Source organism: Pleurodeles waltl, chromosome 4_2 (assembly GCF_031143425.1).
Source record: "Pleurodeles waltl isolate 20211129_DDA chromosome 4_2, aPleWal1.hap1.20221129, whole genome shotgun sequence".
In the NCBI taxonomy this organism is placed as follows: domain Eukaryota; kingdom Metazoa; phylum Chordata; class Amphibia; order Caudata; family Salamandridae; genus Pleurodeles; species Pleurodeles waltl.
In genome coordinates this window covers 689,654,509-689,681,511 of record NC_090443.1, presented here as the reverse complement: position 1 = coordinate 689,681,511, position 27,003 = coordinate 689,654,509, and the positions used below count along the sequence as shown (strand labels likewise).

Genomic DNA, 27,003 nt, shown 5'->3' with positions numbered 1-27,003 from the left:
CTTCGGAGAACACACCGCTACAGGATTTGGCTGCATTTTACACGAACACTTCCACGACTGGTAACGTCATCTATCATGAACCTCCTAGAAAGGTGGATGGGAATTCGATGAGTCCTCTGTTTGGGGAGACTTCCTCTGGCTATTTTGTGGACAATGATGATTTTTCTTCAGATTCATCCTCAACTGAGACTGACAAACTTTCCAGAGGTAGCAAGTTCTATCAATGGCTTAAAAAGAACTATTTGATATATCCATGGAACTATCTCTGGTTCTGTTTGACATTTTTTACATTGTTTTTATGGATTGGTTTTGTGACTGTTTTTTTTTTACTAATTAATGGTCACTATATTGCTGATCGCTCCTCAGTGGAGCCTGTTGATGTAATTTTAACACTGCATCATTCATCACATAAGGTCCGACGTGATTTGTCCCCTGTCAATATTACAGCTATTCCAATTTCTGATGGGATTGTTTGGGACAAAGTTCCGTTCGATATATACTGGCCTACAGAGATAATTCAAATACCATACGTGTTCAAAATTTCTATGTCTGATGTTATTACACCTAATGTTGTCTCTGATGATTGGGATGTCCAAACAGTGGATTCCATGCTAAATGAAATTAAGGACTACTCCGCTTTTGGAAGTGATGATGTATATGATTTTACAATGAATTATGGTGAAATGTTCTGCTATAATAATTGGGGACATCACTACCTGCACCGTGCAACTAGATATAGGCCTCTTTTTAACTACACACAATGGGAACATTGTTCAACACCACGGGTGGGGAGTCCACAGTATTACAGTGACAAATTCACATACTTTTCTGGGCATGACACAACGAGAGCTGAATCATATTATTTTAAATTACCTGAGACACGCATTAAAAAACTGTTGCTAACAGATACCAAACTGATTTATTCAGATCCCTTTGTTTCCCGACTTTCAATTGAGGGTTATGAATATTGGAAGAACACTATCGATTTGAAGAGTGTATGGGGGACGCAAGATTGGCAGATACAGTGTAGGGAGGCTTTGTTTCGAGCTTGCTTAATTCCTGTGCAAATGATTTTTTTAAATGACACTGTTGAGCAGACATCATGTCTGGGATGGGCTAAAATAAAGGATCGAAACACGCCCAGTATCCCTACACCGACAAAATTTAAAGATTGGCAACACTTTCTAAATGTTTCTGAGGATAGGCTAGATGCATTAGTTAAGGGTCGTGACTATAATTCTTCACTTTCCGGTCCCGGGGGATGGTTGGTATGGTCCACCGATACTGATGAGTGTCAAAGGCGTTTTTTGAACTCTTCAGGGGTTTTTTCCATTCATAGACCAGACCCTCGCTTTTTGTCAGGTCAGCATGCAGGTATAATTACAACTTACAGTGTGGGCAAGCTGTGCCAACAATGGGTACAAACGAACACCTTAACAGCGGTGAAACAACACCTGAATACTCTTTCTGACAGTATAGACCTACAAGATTTCCTATTAGGTCCTAGAAAGCAACGCGCGAAACGTTTTTTTATATGCCATGTATAATGAAATTTGGAAACTTTCTCAAATTGAGGCTGCTGCACGTTTACGGCAACTTGATAAAGAGAATTTGGAAAATACATTAGCTGTTGTTGACAATGGCATGAACACACTTTCCAACAGGATGTATTCCCTGTCGAATATAGTGTCATCTGCTATTGATATCACTCAGACTGATTTGTCTCGTTTGTATCATGGGCAAACACAGCTGCGTTCCATCATGCAGCTGAGTTGGGCATTGCAGACGCTGAAAAGTGGCCACATTCCATGGAAATACCTTAATGGGAGTGAACTATTCGCTGCTTTTAATTTTTCCGGGGAACAAGTGACAATGGCTAAAAGAGAGGCTCGTTTCACCTTGCTTCAAGTAGAAAAATTAGATAAGTTGCCCTTCACGGTAGCAGAGAGTCCTTCAACTATCTGGCTCTTACACGGCATTATTAATTTACCGTTTTCAACATTTCGTTTCTCGAGCTGCCTGAAACAGCTTGCAGTGGGACGATATGAACGGCTAGGAGATAGCTTTATTAAGGAAGAGTGGGAGTTGCCCTTTGAGTATCGATGTCTGAACGGCGAACAAGAGGTCTTTCTTAGCGGAAGTGAATGTGAGACTAATGTTCGTCATTCCATGATATGCAAACAGGTGTCTCTTCACGGTCTTTGCAATGCGGGGGTCGCAAATTTGGCCTGTTTTCTGAAGGGTACTCCCGTCCCCTTGATTCGTTCAGTGTTTCATGTTCTTTCTAATGGGAGTTATGTTCTTCTGAGCGATGACAGCTGTTGCGGCTTGCGACCTGGCATTCCCTACGCAATCTCAGTCACGAAGGTCGTTACGTGTTGTGGCCATGTTTTGTTTCCCCCCACACGAGAGATACAAGTATCTGAAATGTGGCCCCACATTGATACTATTAATGTGAACTATGTCAAGTTGAGTAGACTGAAGGCGCTATTGTTTCAAAAACAGGTCGCCTTGACATCCGCAAAGGAGACGTATGCTCTCCAGGTTGCGAGATCATCAGCCGAGATACAATCCCTTTTAAATACCGATTTCCCCTTACACTTTGGAGAGTTGGTATCGAGAATATTCAATGCTTCAAGCACCACTGGGATTGTTCATTTCTTTAAGGCTGTCGGGTCTGGTTTCGTGTCCATCTTCCAGACTGTCTTCGGAGTCATCCCATCAGCCATCCATTCACTCTTTTCCAGTGTTTTTGGTGGCTTTCCAATTATTTTGGCTTTAATTGGCGGACTACTGCTGCTATATTTTCTGATTCGCGGTGGTTGTTTCTTTCCAGCGACACAGAGCAATGGAGCCGCTCCCGTCAACCCCGCTGTGCCGTGAACGCATGGTTCGGATCTTCGGTACACCTTTGCTGGTGGAACTAGAGTTTGACTGGTCATTGTCATTCCGGCCTCTACTATGGTGTGTACAACCGGTGTTCCGCTGCATATGGTGTCTCTTTGAACATCTGCCTATGGTCTGTCTTGCTGTTGCACCGACATCTCCTGTGGACCACGAACTGCTGATGTCCCCGATGAGGGTTCATACACGGTCATGCCCCTTGAGACTCAGGTTGCTCCGCGAGGCCACCTATGAGCCTTCTGTTATACAAACTAACATGGATGAGGACGCTGCAGCGAGTGTCGATGCACCGATGAATATGGCTCACTTCTGCTCTGTGGATCCGTTTGTCCGCCGAGCTCTCAATTTCACTTCAGACGATGTTGACTCATTTTTGAGATCCTTGAATGGTGACTTCGATGACATTCTTCAAGATCCTGCATATAGCACATAATTTGATGAATTAGCTTGCCAGTTCCCGATTCTAATAAAAGAAGCAATTATACTAAAAGTTTGCTGTACTTGTCATGGTTGATATTAAAGTCTCTGGAATGTTTAAGAAACGAATTTTATAACATAGCATTTATTTTTTTCGTTAAGTTTTTTGGCTTTTTAGTTCAGTAGCAGCTTTTTAGCGATTGGGTTTTCTTTACCTTCATCATACCTGTTACGGCAATGGGGAGGGTGTAGTGAATCCTAGTTTGTTTTAACGGGTTAACAGGAGTTAGCTTAGCCGTAGGCTTGTAAACTCGTGCCCCCGTCACCCAGTGACTTTTAACCTACTTAGCTTGCTCTGGCTTAGTCCATTTAATTATTTATTTCCTTTAAAATGGCGGCCTTGTTTATAGTTAGGCCACTTGTTATGGGTTCTATTATCAGTGTCACTGCGCCAAGGCGTCAAGATCAAGCACGAAAGACAAACATACAGTAGGCATTCACACTTAGGGATTTTCCCTCTCTATACTTTCGAGGGATTGTTGATATTAATTGCCGTCCCAAGCATGCCTGTTATCTATTGTTATGAATAACACTTATGACAGGGGACCTTGTAGATCTGTATAAATACAACACACTTTTAGACAGATAATCAGAGGGATTCCGACCAGAGGGCATCGCCACCATCGCTGATACCGATGCTGCAGTCATCTTGACACTGATCCAGTCTTCGTGTCCCTGCGGAGTCTGAGATAGAGACCCCATTCCAAGGTAACGAGGGTTGGGGGCTCCTCTCATGGACACGGTTTTGGCAGATTAGGTTTAACAAACCCAGCTCTTCCTTTTTAGGTAGAAGGTTAGACATACTCTCCTTAGGGTATTAGGGTTTATTCCATCTTTTACATATACATATATTTTTATATCTTATATTGCATAATGGTGGGGGTCTTTATAACAATGACTCTCCTCTTTACTATACTGTTGCTTGGTATATTCATTATCCTAATCATTGCAGTTCATGCAACTTATCACAAATTGCAGTTATGTTGAATAAAAACTATTATAACTTTACTGCATCTGTGTTATTGCCTTTGTTTGTATGAGACATTATAAATCTGTGAGAAAAGGGTAATTTCTGTTTAACCACGACAACCCTGAGATATTGTATTTTGAGTCCATGCGTAAGCGACTGCTACAAATCACCTTTTACTATTGTGTTTTCGGTGAGGTACTGCTAGTAAGCCGGTAAGATTTGGACAACAGTTACAAATAGTTGTAGGAAGAGACCTAGTCACCTACGAACGAAAGTACTGTCATCCTGAGACCAGGAGTCTTGCTCAGAGCAAGTGTCCAAACTACGACACTTCCTGTGTATCAGCCATGGTAAATTAGCAATTTTATGTTTTAATTTGCATACCCTCATTGGAGCAAGAGGATTTTGACCTCAAACCAGTTACAGCAGTGGTCTGAGGAAAGGAAAACATGATCTAAAACTGTGGTCAAGGGGTTGACCAACACAAAACATCTAAATGGAGATGGGGTTTATGTCAATGCTGAACATTCTGAGTCCAGCTTTGGCAAGGAGAGTTTATCCAAGTAACAGCCACTGACTAGGATAGTAGACTGTGTTTAAATGGCCATAGGCCCAACAACACTGTTTGTTTAGCACTTTCAATTCTTTCGGTACTTCACAGTAGGTGGATGTGCAACTAAACAAAGTCTTAAACTGGCCATGGGTGTGAAGGAGTGTGGGGGAGGGACTTAGGCGACTCCTTTCCAATGCTGCATCCCTGTGCCTAACATGCACTTCTAAATGTTCATACAAGCTCAGAAACAGAGAACATTGGCAAAATATAGGTACACAAACATGTTTCAGTTGACTGAGGATGGAGGGAATAAAAATCGCTTGCACTAGAACCTGGTGTGAGCAGTGTTTGCTAGCAATCAGGTTTCAGGACCCAAGGTATTTACGTTTTTCTTCTCAGAGACTACTAGCCGCAGATTCCTCACCTGTTATATACATAACCATGCAGTACCTATTAGAGGCAGGTCTGTGAATGGCCTCAAGCTTGAATGTCCTGCAGGACCGAGCAGGCAAAGAGTTCCTCCTAGCAAACCTGGCTGGCTGGACAATAGTGCTTGGAGAAAGTGTGGAGGGACACATGTAGCGGCCTGGCACACATGTAGGACAGAGACTCTGAGCTAACGCAGTCGTAGCAGCTTTGGTCCTGGTAGAATTAGCACACAATCCTTCTGTAAGAGTTATTTTAGCCAGTGTGTAGCAGATTTAAATGCAGAGCACGATCCAGCATGAGATGAGCTCTCTTCTGCACCGCTTTCCCTTTTTTGCAGCAAAGGACCCCCACAAACAGGTTGATCATCCACACTGTGATTCTTAGGTATGATCAATGTAGAAATTCCACATTCTATTTGAGTCCAAACGATGAGGTCTCTCCTCCGACAGGTGAGGCAGAGCACAGAATGCTGGCAGCATGATGGAAAAACAGCATCACAATTTTTGTCAGAACAGAATCTTGTGTCAGCAAAACCAGTTTGACTGGGTAGGTGGCGGTATATGGTAGATTATACAAGAAGCCTGAAGCTCACTGACAAGATGTAGTGATGAGGAACAGAGTCTTGATAGTAAGTAGCCATAAAGGGCCACTGTGAAACTGTTGAATGGAGTGTGCATCAAATGAGGTCCCATTGGGGCATCACCAACGATTAAGGTGGAACGCATGTTGAAGCCCTTTCAAAAATCGCAACACATCTGATGACTTAAACAAGAAGGCCAAAAGAACTGAAAGAATCTTTAACTGTGCCTAAAGCAAAACCTGGTTGGGCAAGAGACAAAAACAGAGCATTAGATAATTTGACCTGTAGGGGGATTAATCTGGAGTGTGCTATATCAGTCCACAAATTTGTTCCAACAACAGGGGTATACAGTTTGTCAAGGGACTCCTAGCTACCACGATTTCAACGAGCTCTGGATGAAGGCCAAAAGGATTTGAACTGTTACTCAATCTCCAAGCATGAAGGTGAACACTGAAAAGGATTTGGTGAAGAACCCTGCCCTGTTGCTGTGACAGCAGATCCACCCGGAGGGACAGCCTGATCGGAGGACATTCCTCGAGCCAAGGAGTTCTGGACACCAAACTGTCTAATCCTGAACCACCATGACTACTTGGGCCTTGTTGTTCCTGATCTTCTTGAGAACACTTTGCAGTAGCACAGTTGGAAAGCCATACAGAAGTCCCAAGTTCCACGCAAGGTGGAAGACACACCTGAGCGAGAGATGCCTTAGAACCTCTAATGTGAAGTGCTGACACTGCGTGCTGTCAGCAGTGGCATACAGATCTAGAAAAGGTTCTCAATAACGGAGAAGCTCTCTCACCACTTCCCAGTGTAATTGCCACTTGTGAGCCACTAAGGACCAGCAGAGGGGCTCGACCACCCTGGCATTAAAAAAGATCCTGCCAAGTGGTTCACAACCAGGAACATTCCTTGGTGCTCCAGCCAACCTTAGGCACCCTCTCAGTAGCCTCCTGTGGCGAAAAGAGCTTGCATTTCAATCTGCAAAATGGAGAGGTGGACCTCCGCGAGTTACTGGGTGGACAGTGAATGGTGAGTAAGGAAGAAAGGAAGGGTAAGGAATAGTGCTTACAAACAATCTGCAGAACCCACCGGTCTAAAATAATTACTTGCCAGCCAGAACAAAAACAATGAACTCTAGCATCCACTGGGTGGCTGTTCTCCTGTAAGGGAACACTCAAGGGGATTGACAGGTGGGGGTGACAGATTGAGTAGTTTGTTGAACTTGGCTTCAGGGGCAATGGGCTCCACAGCCTCAACAGTGAAATTGCTGAGTTGCCTGTGGAAGCTGGACAGACTGGCAGTAGGGGGGCACTGAGGGCAATGCCATGAAAGGAGCAGTGAAACTGTTGTGGTTAGTGAGGACGGGCAGAAAGACTGAAGGAGCGTGCAGTAGCCCTGGGCTCCTCAAAACACTTTAAAGAGGAATCCGCCTTATTCCTGAAGAGTCCCATGGAAGGGTATATCCATCAGGGAGGACTGGAAAAAGATGTGGGGGAAGATTCCACTCATGGCAGGCCAGAGGTGGAAGACTGCACCTGTTCGCCCTGGTGTAAACAGAACTGGCCAGATGGTTTATGATTAGCCAGATTCTGTACTGTTGTGCTCATGGCCAGAGCCTGTAAGCTTCCCGATAAAAAGGTGAGTCACCACCCCCACCCTGCTTGTTAATAATCCACATTGCAGTCATCTTGTTTGCCAAGATCTGGATTGACAGAATGTAAAGGGAAAGTAGCAGTGCTTTTGTGGCTAAGCAAACCTCCCATAGTTGGTTCATATGGAACACTTTTTGTCCACCAAAGTGATCTGATTTCCAGTTCCTCTTAAGGTCCACAGCACCCCAGCGTGGATGAGTCAGTCACTATCGGGGTGACACATGGAGGAGGGTGAAAGCACATGCATTGTGACAGGGGCTCCTCCACCAACCACCAGTTCAGGCATCAGTACCAAGAATACATCCCTTTGGCTAGATTATCTACTGACCTAATGGGGGGGGGGGGGGGAGGAGAGGGGAGCAGGTGGAGATCTAGGAAGAAGCTTGTTGAATGGTAGGGGATGCCAGATTTCTACAATCTGAGGAGCTAACCATCTGGTGCTATGCCCTTCTGGCCTGTGGAAAGGAAGATATCCATCCTGCAACTGGCTGCACATTTTCCTTCATAGGGAATTGAAGGAGACTTTCCAGGTAGGGTGAGATAGAGCGAGGGGCTGCTTGGCTAAATTTTTCCCCAGACTCTGTATTGGCGAAGCAGCTGGTATTGTTGTTTGACCGGTTGAGTGGGCTGGCAGGAATTGAAACCTCTTGAGGAGTTCTTAACTTCTGAAATGGTCTATGGTACTGGAATGGTGACTGAAGGCCCAAAGAGCTGTCTGTTGCTGTCCCAGCTTTAAACCCCTCCAATGTAGCATCAACTTTATCTCCGAAGAGAGGAGTCTTATCAAATAGTATGTTTAGCAATGCTGCTTTCACATAACTGAAAAATCCAACTGACCCATACCATGCACATTCCCAGGCAGGGTCACAGAAAAGCCCATGGCCCTGGTCACTGAATCCACCATGACCAGGCACGGTTTAATGATCTGGCCAAGGTCACCCTGGCTATTTTTCACCACCACTGTAAAGGTATTTCGGAGGTGGTCAACAGTTTTAGCACTACCATGACAGCCATATCCCACATCTTTTCTTTCTATCTGGCTAGCAGGTGAGAGGCAATCAAAGACTGGAGTGCCAAACTTCCTGTAGAAAATACCTTTTTGCCTACAACAGCCATCTTATTCAATTATTTGCCTGGTGGGGCTGCTGCGAAAGGTCCAGTGTTTAGTTTAGTGCATGAGGCTGCTTGCACCACAAGGCGTTCTTGTGATGAGTGAACTGAAAAAAAAACCTGGTTCTCTGGGTGCAGGCCAAGGCATTCAAACAGTGTATGGTATAGGCCGATGTGAGCTTGTCCCAAGTCATCTTTACAAGTCAAGTAATGCCTCATGAAATGGCAGCAGAGTCTGATGTAGCACTTGCCGGCTGCAGAAACCTCCGTCAAGATTTTAAACTTTACTGATGGCAGCAGCAATGTCAACTACCACACCTTTCTAAATAATTATATGGAAGTACGCTACTTCCGAAGCACCTGGCCCCAGGTGACCGCATCTTAATTTCAAGAAATGTGGCTAAGCCGCTAGCATTTTGTAAGGTCAAATAATAAGTTGTATCCAAAGAAGGGGATGGCAACAAGTGAGCTGCCTCACTGCCAGTGGTGGCTGGTGACTGAAAGCAGTGGTGGGGCACAAATACAAGACGGAATTGCACCTTGTGAGAGAGCCTCACTACCCACGTATTTCCATTCACCTACTCACCCACTGCCTTTGGTCACCTACCTATTTACTCATCCACATTGTCATCCACTGTCATTCACACAACTCTTATACACAGACACCCACATTTTCTCAGCCACTCTGTCAAGCCCTGCAAACACATTCAAACAAACACACATTGCCTCACCCATCCAGTATCCAGCAGTTTCAGTGATAAAAGGTACACGTTTATTTGAGCTGCAGATTACATGTTTAATATGACATATCACGCCAGAAAAGGCTAGGGGCGCAGCCCCTTAGCCCTTGAACACCAGCCGCCACTGCTCAAGTCTGTCATGAGGCACCTCCTACAGCATTTGGACCCAATTCAAATTGGAGCCAAAAAGGTTCGGCAGTAATGCTGGCGAGAGATGCTTGGCGGAGACTCCTTCTTGTGCTTAGCTTCTTCCAATATCATTGGAGTCCCTCTGCAGAACTTAAGCAGATACACTTACACTTTTGTTTTAGCTGGTGTCCGCATCACTGACGCAGCTGGAAGGCCTAACAGCGAGGGAATTGGTATGGGAATTGCTTTAAAAAGCACTAGAGACTTTCCATTAAACAGTAGGGTCACATGGCACCAGGGAAGGACTTGCCAGTGTAAGCCATACAGAACCCTGTATGAACCCATTCATGGTCCCAGCACGGACCCCAGAGGTGCACCAAGGGGGTTCCCGGCCAACCTGAACATCTCCCATCACAAGGATGAATTAGTTTGGTTCAGGGCTTGGCACAAGAAAATCCAGTTAAGCCACAGCAGTGTGGTAAAGGTGGCAAAGAGGCAGGACCAGGCTCCCTAGCAGACATCGAGTCAGTAGAACCGCTGGAGTGATATCCACAAGCTCCAGCCCAGAGGATGACTCTGATGTGGATAGAGTACACCAAGGTAACCTACCCTGGACCTCACCTGACATGGAGGGGTGTCCATATGCCATCTTTGTCTCATGTTTTTCCTTCTTGTGCTTGGCAAAGAGACTCGGATGCTGCTCTTGAACGCAACCAGCATTGAACCAGATTGTGGCCATGTGTGTCAGAAAAAAACATCCAAAATAATGAAGGATATTAAATTAATTGAATAATCCATGGGTTTTGCAACTTCAATGGCCAAAGTTTAGCTCCAAATTGAACCCTTTGCAAGTCATCACCAGAATGCTCAATCTATTGCAAGCATGGACAGTGCAGAGGTGCCTGTCATGATCCCTGTTCTTTTTCTTATCTGAAACAGGAAATTCTGCTTAATATGTCTGTATGAGGACAAGCTCAATTAAGAATACTGAATTTTTTTCGAGACTTCTGCCCATTTCCTTACGACTGCTGTTGTAGATTTCACTTCTTGAATGTGCTGTTCATTGAGACTTTGCAGGACCAACCACGCCAAATTCATTACTCATGTGCGTATTCATAATGTTTCCATCCAGAAAATGACCCAGTGATTTCACTTTGGGTCAAAACGCTGTCTACACACAATTAATAGAAATGGTCAACCTATGACTTGTTTCACATATCTAATATACATTATAGCCCCATACCCCTCTTTGGTTACGGAAGTAAAAGGTTTACTAATAGGAAACTTTTGAACAATTTCTTATATAGCCCTCCTAGCACCGAGCGCTGCACTATGCAGACGCTAATACTGCAGACCATTATTTACTTACCCATTGGGTGGATTGAATAAAATACTTTACTTATGACCCCTACATGCACTATTATTTTCTTACAAGGAATAACCAAATATACTAGATTATCAACAATGTGTGCATAACTGTATCAACACAATATAGACAAGGAGGTTGAGCTATCCCTTTATGCTCTTATAAGCCCAGGTTCCTTTTACCTTTTTTAGCTACTCTGTTCTGCAACATCTATAAAGGCTCATAGAGCATGTGAAATCATGTGTATGTACAGGTTTCAGTTCCAGAGCCAAAGACAGCACCTTTAACTCCTACAGGTGGTGTAACCAGTCTACTGCAAAGATCCAGGAGGGGGCAGAACCACCATTCTTCTTCCCAACAAGGAAGTGGAAGGATTTAGTACCACCATTCCCTTTTGGAGTAGGCCCTGTTAAACTGCTCATAAACATGTTTCCATAGCTCATACAGACATTCCAGAGATTGTGGCAGCTCTAATCTGGATAGTAGAAGCCTGTCAAGATGTAGAGCATCGCCATTTTTCATCACCAAGAGGACCCTTGCATCTTGAAATTTTAGTCCCATTGTTGTGGAAGGAAAGCATTCCCATCAATGGCATGCCATCAGAGTCTTGAGATGGTGCAGGGTAGAACCAACATAGAGATAACTGGGATCTCTAGGTTCGCGCTTTTCCTGGGCTTCTGGATTTATGTCACAGAACTGGAGTCATGGTGACTGGGCAATGACCAGCCAATATAAGATAGCTAGAACCACCTATCAATGAGGTACTTGGACAGCAGTTTGGTTCATAGCTTTCATGGAAAGGTTGCATAGTCTGAACTGGCACCCTTCCCAAGTAATCTCAGGGCAAGAGGGCATACTAGTAAAACTTGTAAAAGAAGTTTAGTCAGTTGCTAGAACAATGTTGCTGCCATTGGCCTACCAGAGGCAGAAAAATTCAAATTGGAATATCTTCTAACTGTACACCTCTAGATGCCTCGCCTCCTTGACAATATGAGTGATTTAATTTGCCCTTCAAAAAATCAGCGATCACCACCAGCACAACTGATTTAGCATGGACACAGAGTGGACAGTTCTTTGGTGCTCAGTACTTTCAGTCCAAAGATTGTAATTGCCAGATCAGTGAAATGCTGTTTTTAAATCCAGATCCTCCTTGAGAAACTGTAGTTTTCTGGGCAGGGCTGATATTTGTGGTGGCGATATTGTGGTGTCAAAGCCCTACATATGCTCACTCTCCGGCACAGAGACTGTTGTCACTAGTGACTTGGCTTTCAATGATTTGGCCATGATGGGATCTGGCTGGGAACAGGTCCTCATGATCACCGTTTCTGGCATGCTGATCAGAATCTGTCTCTCGCAAGAAGGCTCACCCAGAAAGGTATTGGCAGTCTCCGCAGGGCCAGCCAGGAAAGATGTCAGAGCAGAAATGGAAGTGGAGTCACTAGTGTCAGCCAAATCAGGATGACTGGTGCCATGGGATGATCGCATGCCACCTGAAGTGCACCAGAGACTGTGGAAGTCGACCTGGTATTGAATCTGGATCCTCAAAGAAAAGGAAGAGCAGAGGAGATGGTAGGAGTCACATATGGCTTGGTATAATGCACTGTAAGTGTTGGAGAAGCCTTCAGGCAGAACTGAATAGGCTGTGTTTCCATGGGTGCAGATAAAGCATTGCTTCCAGTGTATTTAACTTATTTTTGTGATTGTGTTTTTTGCTTGTGTCCAAGCCTCAGGCAGAACCTTTGTCCTGCCCTCCCACTCCCCCTTCTTTCCTGTGCAGAAGTTAACCACTTTCTGACTGTTGGTGCTCTGCCTCTCAGACATATCTTCAGTGCCGAACCTGGGCTTACTCAGAGACAGAAGAGTCAGGAGAGCAGCCTAAGCTAGATTGCGACTGGAACAGAGCACCCAAGGAAGGAGCTACCCTTGAAAGGCAGATGCAAGCGTGAGTTTGTTCCTGGCCCCATGGCCACAGAAGTAGTCATGCTAGATTTTCCTTTATAATGCAATTATCGCTTGGTGCTTCCATACCCTTAGAAGCATTGGGTTCAAGAGGACAATACAAATGAATGTATGAAGCTTGGCATTTTGATTCTGGTGAACCGTCTGCAGCCAGGTACTTTAAGCCTTTTCGCTGGACTGGCCACAGTTTAGCTGAAGCATGTCATCCATTATTTTCAGTTTCCTATGATTAATCACAATACTTCCATCGGGCCAGTGAAGTTGCTCTCCATGGGGAAAAGAAAGGGTTTATTAGGAGGATGCTTCACAACTCCTTTGAACAGAATTGTGCTCAATAAAACACCCAGTGACCAAAACCTCTTGTGCTGCAAGCAAGTCAGGCATTTCCAGAGGAGTCTTGGACTGGAGGAAAAACAGCAGCTCGGGCAAGTGCCAGATCAATATTTCACCCCAGAGTATAAGACAAGTATATTTTGTGGGGCAGCTACTGTAAACTCACAGTACAACATGCAAGCCATAAACCCAGAATACTGTGGCATAAGTAACCAGATTTGAAACAAAGTAATGACAATAATCCAAGAATATGCCCCAATCCTGCTAAGAGAGCAGGTCTAAATCTACAGCGATAGGTGGGCTAAAAGGTCCGCATAAGCACAAACACTGTACCCTCATGCACACGCTGGACCATCGGACAAAGTTCTTGCTATGGGCCCTCGTCGGCAGCTCTTGCCTCCAACTCATCCAGAGGGCCTTAAACAATCAGTAAAGTCCTCAGCATAGGGCTACAATACCATATCTAATCATGCAATAAAACTTTGATGATTGGTGTACTTTCAATACTGTTGTGTTATGTACCAGGAAACACACTTAATAAGCTTTAGGTGAAGTGATATTTAGTTTTACCATCACAATTACTTGGATGGACAACAATACACCACTGAGCTCTTTGTGTAAGCTATCCTTAATTCCAATTTAGTTCCTGCAACTTACAGAATTATGTACCTGGTATTTTCAGGTAATGGGCACATTATCCAAAATCAACTAAATAATAATGTAGATTTGAGAATATTCCATATAATTTAACAAAAGCATATCACCCTCAGAAACCAAACCATATACATACAATGCTTAGTTAACCTCATGTGGAATGACATAGGAATGTTTTATTCTCTCCTACATAAAGGAAAGTAAAGAATAGGCCAGATATGAAGAGAAGATGCAGCAGAGGTAGAGTACAAAGTGAACGTGTAAGACTTTGAAACCTAAGAACATGCTATCTCAGCAAACCACCTGTGGTATGTCATAAGATTCTGGCAATCGCTGATCTGCAAGCAAGATACGCTGGTTTCAGAGATAAACATACCATAAATTAATTTGATAATCAGGGAGCAGTGAATTTATAGTCCCCAAAATGATGAGCGGAAAACAAAAAGGTAATACATTTTTTCTAGTGGACTATAATGAACGTCTTTAGTACTCCACAAGGATAACTTATTAACCTTCATGTGAAAGTATTTTAGCAACAGTGACAAAGTAGTAGCCTTGAATCTAGACCAATGACATTACAGAAAAGAAATTAGCTACTACCATGCAACTCCAGTTCGTTCTCCAGAGCTGGTATGTTTCATATATTCATATGCTTGAATCCTTCCCAATCGTCTGTTTGAGAATCCCCGGAATTCTTAAATAGTAGTGAACAGTTTATTAGCTCATACACCTTATTTGAAATAATCTGAACTTCAGATTGAAAGTGGTCAGCTTTCCTACACCCTCTAGAGACTACTATAGCTCAGATGTTACAGCACAAAGTGTGACTAAAGTACATAAAGTCCCTCTGACTGGGGAGGAGGTACAGCCGCATGTGAATATATTAAAGATACAAACACTGAAGTTACAGGGAAGTAACTAATTTCTCCTTTAGCATTGGAGCTTTCATAAATTTGCATGCTTGAATCAGAATAGTGTGCAATACATTAAAATTATAACAAAGAAGGAAGCAGACTCACTTTAACTGAAACATGTTATGAAGGACTGCCTGTCCACTGACGAGTTGGCGTTTTTGTTCACACTCGGGCATTGGTGCTTTAAGAATGCGTGTCTTCTCCTGGCAGCGGCAAGGCAGAGGTCATGTAAGTGCACATCAGCGTAGATTGCAGCGGTTGTAGCCATGATCTTAGCAGAATGCGTTTGCACTCTTTCCTGGAGAGGATGCTTTGCTGGGGCAGAAATGGTGTAGGCTGATTCTTAATGTGCTATTCGGTGCTAGGACAAGGGTCTGCCATTTCCTGGCTGGCCCAAGGACACAGTTACTCGGATGAATGTATGTCCTTTGTTTTGTTCCTATAAAACCTGATGCACCTGTGAGTGCAACAATCTTTTTGATATAGTTTATGATTTGGGAAAAATGAGTGTAGCTGGACAAGTTCATGCAGATGGAAGTCAGCAGAGACTAATGTAGAGTTGGCCTGTAAAACAACTTTGTCCCTTGTGAATCAAAGAAAGGGTTATTTCACAGTAAATGCCTGCATCTCCTACCCTCCTTGCCGATGTAAACCCTGCGAATTATGCGCTTCGCAGATATGTATTTTAGATGTGCCTTGTGAATCAGTTCAAAGGAAGGCAGCATAAGCTGACACTAGACAGTGTTGAGCTCCTAGGTGGAAATTCTCAAAAGAGGCCTTTCGTAAATGGTTTTAGGATTCTTTATGAGAAAAGAGTAAGTGAGGTGTCTTGTGTTCTAAATCCTTATACTGCTGCTAGATGGACTCAGAACTAAATAGCGTTTCCACCTAATTCATAAAGAAAATGTAATCAATTGGACCTTAAAATTCATAGTCCATAGTAACAACTGTAGAAACTTAAGCCAAAATGTAATCACTTGGACCTTAAAATTCATAGTCCATTGTAACAACTGTAGGAACTAAGCTTCAGTTCTGAGTTATAACATGTCATCATTATGAACATTATTAAGACTCTAGAAAGAAAAAGTGTACATTTAATTTACATCTTATTATATCTTGGACAATTTGGATTTTCTTCTGTCAATGTTATTTTGTTATTATCTGTTGTGTCTTGTCTTGTGTAACACTGTGTCTCTGTTTATTCACTATATATATATGTGTGTGTGTCTTCCCTTGTGAATATGTAAATATTTATATACCTAATTTTGATTATTGCGTTCTCATGTTGTTGTACATACATATGTAATAAATATCATTTTTCATATTTTTGTTATCTTGATTTTTTGGTTGTTTATATTGTAGACAACAGTGAGCATTAGTTGTAGCTCATTTTCTCTTCTTGTACTCAAGTCTGACAGTGTCAGCCTGAGTGTGCCCACCTGATAGCCATGGCATCTTGGTAGATGTTCCACAGCAATGTCAACTTGGCGGGAAATGGCCCAGTACCATAACAGTTGTGTCTCTGAGAGGCTGGGACCTCTTTCCCTCTGCTTGGTGATATAAAACATAAATGTTACATTGTCTGTCTAGATGAGCACCGCATGACCTGCCAGTCTTGGGAGAGCACTTGTAGACCCCAGTCTTATGGCAGGAAGCTCCAGGATATTGATATGAATTATATTTTCTTCATCTGACTAGATGCTTTTGTAGACAGTCCCTGTGTCTGAGATCTCCAGCAATCTATGAACACAGCAGTTGTTAGCATTATTCAGTCAGATGAAGGATGAAAGATCTGCACTGGGATTTCAGGGCAATCTCCACAAAAATTGTACCTGCTGCAGCCGCCTTGTGACTTGGACACTGTTGTCCAGTGAGCCATCAATTTGTTTCCATTGCTTGTTCAGGTCTCATTCAGAGCCTGCAAAAGGGTAAAAGGCCTGCACAGAATGACATGCCCAGCAGAGATTTGCACTCCCTTGCTGTGACTGATGCCTTTTAGAGAGGTTCTTTTGTCTGGCGCTTCACTCAATCAGGCGAGGGAAATGCCTTTCCCAATTGCTTGTCTAGTACCACTCTGAAGAACTGATGTTTAGTGTCAGTCCCAACCTGTAAAACAGGCTAATGCAGGAGACTGCAGAAGCATTTGCCTTTTCCCTTCATGCCGCCTTGACGAGCCAGTTGTCTTAATTCCTGGTGCAATTGAGGAATGCAGCAACTGGCACTAGGCACTTAGTAAAAAATCCAAAGTGCTACTCTGAAGTTGAATAAGTGCTTTGGATTGGTAGTGCTGACCCACCAATGAAATGCATCGGTATTCCCTATGCTTCTGATGATAGGTATGCGGAAATATGCCTCTTGAAGGTCCAGGAAGTTCAGGTAATATTCTTCCTGGATAATCTGGAGGATTACTTGGTGCAAAATAATTCAGAGACTTCAGGAACTTAGTTCTCCAAGGTCTCCACTGTCCAGTTTTCTTCTTTATCAAAAAGAATCTGGGATAACATCCATAGATTCTCTGGGATCATGGCACCTTCTCCATCAGTCCATTGAGGAGAAAGAGGAGGAGAATTTCCTGTTGTAGCTCCCTCAAGTGAGGATTATGTTCTTTCTTGAATAGGTAGACAAATGGTGTTTCTAGAAACTCTAACATATGTTCTGAGAGTGCAGTCAGCTGCACCCATTAGACCAATGTTATTGACTTCCATGTTGGTGGAAGAAAGGGAAATTCAAACCCTATATCCTGCAAAAGATTGGGATGGTTGGGAGGTAGTTGCGAGGAGTCAAGCTGTCTTGGTTGTCATTGGAGAACATTTGAGGGGTGCACCACTTCCATCCAGACGATCTGCCATGCCTTTGGTTTGAGTTGGCTGTATACCCGTCCGTATCCAGTTTGTTGTTGCGGGGTGGGGGGGGTGGTGTTATATGGTTGGCCTTTATATCCATACTGATTGAAACCTCATCTGTTAAGCCTGGGACCTCTGCGAGCAATTAAAAGCGGCTGAATGGGGGCATCAATACTGCAAAACTCTTAAGAATGTATCAGTATCTGTGTCTGTCTTAATGATCTGTTAGTGCATAATTTACATGTTTTCCCCAAACAGGGTGACCGAATCAAATGGCATTTGCAAGCACTTTGTTTGTATGACTGGATGGAAAGCTATAGACCTTAGCCGTCCCGGTCATCTTTAAATGCAGCATCAATCACGGTTGTTGATGTTCTTACTCCCTCCTTGTCAATTTCCCTGTCAGGCCACATCTGACAGTTGTAATTTCCCAACAGTGCTAAGGCATTAACAGTTTGAATTGATGTCACCACTATCTAACGAACTTTAAGGCCCAGCTGTTTGCCTGGAGGAGTGGATGATGACGTGATCAGGTTCTTTGAACTGCGTTGGCCCGCTGACAGTCTAGTTTCAAAAAGCCTGTAAGGCAGACAGGGGCCAAATCTGGGCTGTGAGATATTAGATTTCTGATTGAGCAGTGTTAAGAACCCTCACAGTCAACAACCACAATCCTCGTCAGGGTGAACCAGAAGTCACTAAATTAACATGTGCTTAACCCTCTTGTAGCCTGGCACAAAAGCAGTCAGGCTTAACTTAGAGGCAATGTGTAAAGTAATTATGCAGCACACAAACAGTAAAAGTGAAACCACAACACAACAAATCCCAAACCTATTTAGAAAAATAGAGTACATTTTACTAAATAATTTGACACCAAAACAAATGAAATCCAGTCAGGGCCGGAGTTATAGATTTTTAAACTTTATAGTATAAACTAGCACCTGAATGATCAAAGTGCCAACCGCAGGTGTCTGGCTGCGTAAGACTGGGGCAAAGGCAAAAGTTAAGACTGACCGCAATGGAGTGAGTCTTGGCTACACAAGGTGGATTGTGCCAGGTTTCTGTTCACCTTCTGACTTTGAAATTTTGAAGAAAAGTTTGAGAGGGTATTGTTGAGCAGGGTAAGGCGTCTGGTCGCACCAGAGGAGTCTTATTCGGAGAGCCGGTGAATAGAGTTGCAGTGGAGATATTCGGATTTTGTCATGTTTTTGGAAGTAGAAAATCTACAACAGGACACAGATGCAGGCTGTAACGGACGGGAGCACCACAAGGCTAGATACTCTTCTTGAGAGGGCCTGCTGAATAGGATTTGCTACTGTGGAAAACAACGCAGTGGGAGCTACAGTGAAATCAAGTCGACCGGCGATGCAACTCATGTGGATCACCAAGCAGGAAGGTCCCAGTCTGATGACTGATCTGAGCCCACTTTTTGGTGAATTTTTTTTACGTCTGACATTTTGGTAGTTTGGGCACCTTCAGCATCATGTCCAAGGGTCCATGGATGGTTGGGTACCAATTGGAGGGCAGGACTCACTTCAAGCACGGTCTAGATGCAATGTCCAAGGTTGCAGAGCTTGCTGTGTCCTTGTAGCTCAGAATAAGAGACCAGTCAACTAGCCCTTGGGATCACTCTGGAAGTCCTAGGATCAAGTAGCAAGGCAGGCCTCAAGAAGCAGGGCTGCTCTCAGGTAGCAGCCGGCCAGTACTGTAAGGTACAAAGCAGGATTCAAGCAGCAGGGCAGTCCTCTGAAATAGCAGGCAGCCCTTCTGGTTCCAGGAGAAAGGAAGGTAATCCTCCATAGGTCCAGCGGTGTACTAAAGAGTTGGTCTGAGAGCCCAATATTTACACCTGGTGCCATTCTTTTATGTTGGGGAATCTTCTAGGCTATTACCCTGCCCATCTCATTCTGGAAAATTCCTTCCTCACCTGCCCCGGCTCAACGAGTTCTAGGGTGACAAAAGGATGGTGTTAAGTTCCTTTGTGAGTGTGCTGGAGGAAGCTCTTTGAAATGTACGTGGGGCAGGGAACGCCTCTGTCCCACACATCTTGGCAAAATAGCCCATCCTGCGAATACCATGAAACCGCATCCCCACCCACTTTCGTTCCACTGTCTGAAAAGTTGCCAATTGGCCTTTGTTTATTTGTCCCAGAGTCATGTAACCCAGGACACAGACTGCAGCCACCAAATCGTTAGGACAAGAAGATATCTTTAAGTGCCGTTTTCAGAATTGTGACTTAAAGTCTGACTTTACCACTAAAACAAACATCCATTTCTACCTTTTCCCAATCAAACTTTAGTAATTATAAAATGTAATAAAGGTAACCCAATGTTATCCTGTGGGAGACATAGGCATGACATTAGTGAAAAACAAATCTGGGAAACTTTCACTATCCAGACAGTACAAATATACTACACCCTACCCAACTGCTGTTTAAGGCCTACCATAGGGGCGACATTTGTATTAAAAAGGGAGTTTTAGGCCTGGCAAAAGCCTTATTTTGCCAGGTTGAATTGGCAGTTTAAAAACAGGCTGCAATGGTAGGCACAATACGCCCTGCATGCCCACTAGCTGCATTTAATTTACAGGCCTGGGGTGTACATAGTACCCCAGACTTTACAAGGAAATTAAAAGTATCAATCAGGTACAAGCCAATTTTACCATGTTTGAAAGAGCACAAGCACTTTAGCAGTGGTAAAATGCACAAAGTACTAATGCCAACAAAAATGAAATTCAGAAAACAGGAGGAGTGAAGGGAAAAGGTTTGGAGATGGTCCTGCACAGAGGGTCAAATCCAACAGTGGCCCTCCCATTTTTTGTCAGCTGCAGCACCACCACTGAAACTAAAGCCATAATTCTCAGTTTTAGGCCCTACTGATCAGTATGACTTTGGATCCTATGGCTTGACGTGGTTGCTCTTTGAAATCTTCCCCCATTGGGAGATTTAACTTCTTAGCAGCTGTCTCCATCACAAAATGAAACTGGGCTTTGTTGTCCAGAATCCAATCTGGTTTGGCAGGCGACTGATCATCCTCCTTGGGTAAGATGCAGTCATGCGATTCCTCACTACCTCAGTCATCTCCTTTTGGGAGTTTCCATTCCTTCATATTGAACACAGGTTCTGATGAGTCTTCATCCCTAAAGTCTTTAAGGGTTGGTGGATCCAGTGTTGGTTTGACAACTCAGAGAGAGTGCAGATGTGGGTAGCCCTGTAAGTTGCCAAGGAAGTAATCTGTTGCAAAGTTGTCAGTAACTTAACAGGCACCTGCATGACACCTGGCCGTCTTCCATAACAAGGGTTGTCAGCTATGAATGTCTGATTGTACTACTGGTAGGTTTCTGCTTCAGCCAGGCCTTCCTCCTCAAACTCAGGAATGTAATGTGCATCCATCTGTGTAGGACTCTAGACAGTTCTTGGTCTCAGGGGTCAGCATCTAATTTAGAGGGCAAACGCTGAAGAGGAAGGTTGGTGGTTACCTTGATGGGTGATAAAGGTAGCTAGTGTAGAAAAAGCCACTGTTGACGGTGTTGGGTATCTTTGCTGGACTCGCTGTCAGTGGCCTCGTCTATAGTAGAGGAAGGAAGGACATCCTTGGGGTGGGGAGGTCAACGGTGTCGTCCGGGATGATCTCTTCCTGGTTATCAAAGAGGCTTGTGTCATTAGTTACAACATGAAGGCAGACGACAATGGTTTCTTCTTCATCACAGACTAAGATATGAAGTTACCAGTGAGAATGGCAGTTGACACAGGATGTCAAGGAATTGAGTTTATATGCTGGTTTTTGCACAGGTTCGTGTTTATCCTTGATTGAGTGCTTTGCAGAGGAAACTCCAGTTGTTGTTTTTTCTTGTGAGGTGCTGGCTGCAGGCACTTTGGATTTGTAGTCCTACTCAGGAAATCCAGCATGTTTCTTTTATTGTGCTGCCAATGTGGAAGTACTTGAAGCACTTCACTGAATCATCCCAAGATGAGGGGGCAACCACCCTAAGAGAAGTTTTTTTTTTAAATCTACAAAACAGAGTGTCACCCTCCTCTCCCTACCCTTCAAGGCCTTAGAAGGAAATGTCTTACAAATGCCAGAACAAAGCCTTGTGTGTTGGATGCAGGCAATAAATATATTGTTCATGCGGATCATCAGTGCATACCTTATTCCATCCCACAGGTAAAGCAGTATTTAAAAAGATTTTTTCTCTCTGTCTGTGATGACAGTTGGTGGCAGAGGTCTCCCTGGCCTAGAATGTGAACGTTATCCAGAAAATGTACCCTAAATACAACTAACAGTACTCTGAAAGCTGAAGGTAGGGCTAGGTCAGGTCCAAGGTAGACCACGAAATTAAACTATGGTCAATGAGAGGTCAGAGCAGAGCTCCCCTTTGATACTCCCTCACATGAACAGCTGCAGAAATCTGAGCTATGGTGGCCTTTATGAGCAGCAGGAGAGTTTAGCACTTCCACCTCATTGGCATACGTTTGTTTGTTTAGTAGCAAATCCACCTCATTTGAAGAACTCCACCTTTTTGAGGACTACTGTTGTCTGTTATTTAATATTACTGGAGATTTCCAGCCTGATGCTGCAGGTGACTCAAGCAGGTGAATATATAAAAGATCCAATGCTTGAGAATAGCCTCCATACCCAGAAAAGTTCCCCCCACAACCTGTGATTTACATCAGCAACGGAAGACATACAAGAGATATAGCTTGGTGCTATCATCATACTGATCAATGGAAATCCTCAAGGCCTTTAGTAGATTCCTTGGCTCAATAATCGGGTTAAACACTGCTCAAGACAAAATGCACCTCTGGACCTCTACACAAGGAGGACATCAGATAATGAGGAACCCATCTATATGCGCTGCATGGACTGGGAGAGAAATGAAAATTTATTCAAAACCAACCCTTGCTTCATTTCTAAACTGGAATGAACTTAAGTACGATGGTGGAGTACATTTGCTATGTACAGACAAGGTTGAAACAGAAGCTAGGCAAGACAGCAAGGTCCTTTGTTTTGACTGTCGAATGGAGCAGAGATATAGAAGAACAAGCAGAAACCAGCAGGCTTTCCCTGGAAAAGCTGCATGTAAACACATAAGCACACTGTAAATAAGTTCCCATTATGTACATGACAAATATACAATACAGGAGGAACCTCAGCAGTTCTAGCAACATTAGTTACATGCAGGACGCTGTGGACCAAATTATGAACTGTGAAGTCATACGATAAACATACAGTAAGCTTGATTAAGTATGTGTTTGAGATAGTCACAATGTTAGAAAATAGGAGCTGCATTGAAGTAAAGTGACGGAGACAGAATACTTGCTATGTATGTCACACTGAGTAATCAGAGGCTCTTTTTCCATAGGAAATTAACAGAGTTTAATGAGCTTTACATGAGGTAGGAAATTTCTTCTATACAGTATTACTGAGTCAAATACTGTGTAGAGTATGCTTGTAGGGAGGCAATGGTATGTACCTTATTTTAGTTTTATATTCAGAACCTACCTCTTGTCCTAACCTAATGGCAGCTTCTGTAAAACTTCTTCGTTCTCTCTCAAAGTTCTTTCTTTGTTCTCTAAACAGCCTCCATTCTTCCTTTAAGCGCTCTTTATCTTCTAACAGATAACAATCCTTTAGGAGTGCAGTTGTATCATCATCATTTGGCGTAGCAAGCTGCTGCTATAAATACAAAACATTTAAGTTGCAATGATACACAGCAATAGATTTTTGGGTTGCTTAGCGTCCAGAACAAGATAGCTTTTCACTGAGGTAATCAAAGAAGAAACATAGTCCCTATCAAACAGGACCAAAAGGTGCCCCAAACCCTAGTTTTACATGGGTAGTAAATATAGATAGTACAGGCCATCCTACTCACAATATTCCTCACAATCACATCTAACGTTGTGATCGGCCCATGCAGAGTGGTTGTTTCCTGCCCCAATCTCCCCTGGGCCAGACAGCTGGTTTGCCTTCAATTTGCCACTGGGGGGGGGGGGAGGGGGGGGGGGCAGAAAGTCCACTGCACATCAGGGAATTCAGAATGGTGCCAAAACAAAAGAGAACGGGGTGGCCTACCCTGGCATCAAGCAATTTCCCCTCAACCAGAAGGGGTAGTAGTGTCTTTCTGCTACCCTGGGTGAGGTTTGTCCCAATTGAGGAGGTTGCCCTAAACGTACCACAACAGAGTTAGAAAGTTCACCTGACACCAGGGATTTTGCCTCTGGGGCAAAAGAAAGCGCTGTGGGTGCCGCAATCAGGTACTGGCCACACCCCCATCCCCACCACAATTGGGACAAACGAGAGTGCAACACATGCACCACTTTATTTTGCTCAAACCAAAATCCCTGGGGTCAGGTGACTTTCTACCCTCTCAGGGGGCATATTTGGGACAACCTCCCCAACTGGGACAAACCACCTACCTGCCCCCAGTGAAGCAGAAAACACTATTATAGGCCCTTCTTCTGCGGGGATATGGATCGATGCCAGGGTAGGCCGCACTCTGTTTTCACTCCAGGAGGCCGCTTCCTCTCCCCACTCAACACCCCAAGAAATTACTGTATAAATGCAGTCTCTGGTGTCTGGAGGGCATTGTTCCCCCAGGGGGTGCTTTAGGTACATAGGTGCAATCACCCTCATAGCCATGCCTATGGTGGGCAGCACCCTCTAAGTTTGTTTTATTTTATTTATAATACGCACTAGGGCATATGGGGAGGATTTACCCCAATCCACCCACCAGGAAGAGGAGCGGGGCAGACAGTGTCTGGCTTCTTGTTGGGGGGGTTGGGGGGAGGGGGAAAGGGTGGGGCATGGACAGGCCAATGGTGGGCAGGCCCCACCACTGGATTATTATTTTTACCTGGTGTCTAGTGAGCTTTCTGCCCTCTGGAGGAGGTGGTGGGGAGCAGATTGGGGATAATCACCTCTAACCGCCTCCCTGGGGGTGGCCAGAGACAATTTTTGGTGGTGGTCTGGGAGGGGGGGGGAACAAGCTCTTACCCAAGGGGTCACTCCCCCAATCCCCTGGTGTCTAGTGAGTGGATTCCTGCTGGGGAATCACTCTCCTGTGGCGATCGCAAAGCAGTGATCCATTCGGCATAGATTCTCTCCTTTGTGATGATACTTCTCCCAAGGCAATCAAGTGCCTGGGGGAGTCCTCGAGGGGTGGGGGGGGGGGGGGGGGGGGTTATATGCCCTCCGAGCACTAATGCGGTGAAATTGAAACAAGCTCTTCAGCTTGTGTTACTTTCAAATGTAATGGTGTCAGTGCCCTGCACACCTGCAGTCATTGAAAAAAAAAATCTCCAGTTCCTGTGCAATGAAGCAGTATGCAAAAGAAAGCACAGATGATCATGTAACCACATAGCAGATGTCTACAACCAAGACTACTCTAGAAAGTCCTGCAGGCAACCATCGCTCCAGTAAGATGTGCATCAATGTCCTGCAGAGGTTCGAGAGTATATTGTGACAGAGGATGACCCAGTCAGAGATGGTATGCTTGGATACCACCTTGCCTTCCTTAGATCTAGTGAAGCATACAAAGATCTGGTCATCCACTCTCGTGTGTGCGATCAATATAGGAAGAGTCCACACATCTAGTATTCAGTTGCTCTTCCCCCTTTGTTAGAAGTACAGAATAAAGATGGAAGGGTAGTTGAATTAATTTGGTTATTCTCTTTAGATATGAAGGAGACAATTCTTGCATGGATTACTTCCCTTCTTACTGGCAGGACCCAATACACCTACTCTGGGAAATTTCAGTCCAAATCCAAGCTTTTTCTTTTTTGGAAGTTTCCTCAAGGAGCCACAATTTGCCCAGTTTTTCCAACCTATACCCATGTCGCTTGGCATTTCATCTTCAAAAATATTAATTTACAATATACTTGAAAAAGATTACATACAACTGATTTATCACCTGACCGCTATTCCTTTCCTTTCCCAAACTGCTCTTTCCCACATACCTAACAGGGTTGAGATTTAAAAACGTGTTCTGAATCCAGTTTTAAGACACAGACTTTTACTGTCTTTAACAAAATGTATTGGCCTTACTCTTTGGGCGCCTCAACCAGTATCCTCTTCTTACAATATAGACTTTAAGCTCTTACATCACAGATTTCTGCGGTCACTAAAAGCTGTTTTTTCCATGTGAGACAGCTAAAGAAAATCATTCCTTTCTTAACATTTCCTTATAGTGACAGTAGTGAAGGCCCTCATCCAAGCACCCACAGTTCATGGCAACAGTGTATTACTTAGATTATCTGAGAAAAGTTTACATCACCTTCAAAAACTCAAGAATGCTGGAGTCATGACTTTTCAAAGCTATGACATTTTAATGGGTCTCCAAGGGTATTCTACTGCACTGGTTACCTGTGGATAAAAGTGTCTTTTGGAAAAACACCTGTGTTATGCAGAGTCTTCTATGAGGGATCCTACTCTAAGTTTTATAAATATAACCCTCTTGTTGGGAATTGAGATCACCTTCCTCCTTGACCTTTGCTGTTTAGAAATAAAAGTTAGAAAGATGGGGAGGTAAATGTTTTCAGATTTCATGGCCTATCTTTAGGAACTCCAACTTTTTTCATCTCCAAGCAGAACCTCATTTGTTCAACTTTCACAAACGTTTTAAAACCAGTCTACTCTGATCATCTCAAATCTTTTTTTCCACTGCCTTTTCACATCAGTTTTTATAGCACCAAAAGGCAGAGTACAATAAAGCGTTTAACAAATACCAATAGACATGTAATAAACAGACTTAGCCATACCAAATGCAGAAATCACTTTGGGTAAGAAGGCTAAGCATGTACAAAGGACCAACTTGTACAGGTGGCAATCTGTGAAAGGAAACAGAGGGCCTGAAGATCTTTCACCCAATGAAGTTAGCCCCAACAACAATGACTTTAGGGTATGAACCAGGCAGATGCGAATCCGCTCTAATGGCGATGCATCAAGAAAGTTAATACAAGATTAAAATCCCACTGACGAACTATAAAATTGAGTGGAGGAAACAAGCAGAGCAAACCTTTCAGAAACCTGCCACAAGTATTGATCTAAAGAGAAAAAGTAGACCAGGCAGAGATATGAAAGCAGATACAACTGCCAAAACACACTTAACTGAGGCCACCCCACACACTGGTGTGCAAGGTACATTGCAAAGATGTCAGAAAGAAAACATTTACAGATGTTGGGGAACAGACAGCTGACAACTAAGTCCCAAAAGTATGGCATCTCAGATCCTCTTATAGCTCAGTCTGAGACAGTCCTAATCAGCTTGCTCTTCCTATGCTTTTCGCAGTACTTTTCCCCTAAACAGAATCTGTAGAAACGTTTACAAAGGGCACAGAGACAAGTTAAATCTGAAGGCATTCACAGGGAGCATATGCCACATAATCAATTTGGAGAA

The 27,003-nt window shown here is 43.7% G+C and overlaps 1 protein-coding gene across 6 annotated transcripts in view; it reads right to left on the bottom strand.

Moving 5' to 3' along the window:
- Positions 1-27,003, bottom strand: part of SSX2IP (SSX family member 2 interacting protein) — a 415,768-nt gene that overhangs the window by 109,611 nt on the left and 279,154 nt on the right. For 3 of the 6 annotated variants that reach the window (XM_069232281.1, XM_069232282.1, XM_069232286.1), the window contains exon 11: positions 23,112-23,285. The exons of 2 other annotated variants lie outside the window; for them this stretch is intronic. In XM_069232281.1, coding sequence (XP_069088382.1) covers positions 23,112-23,285 — 174 coding nt within the window. The remainder of the gene's footprint in view (positions 1-23,111; positions 23,286-27,003) is intronic. One more of the 6 variants, XM_069232283.1, reaches the window with a different exon arrangement.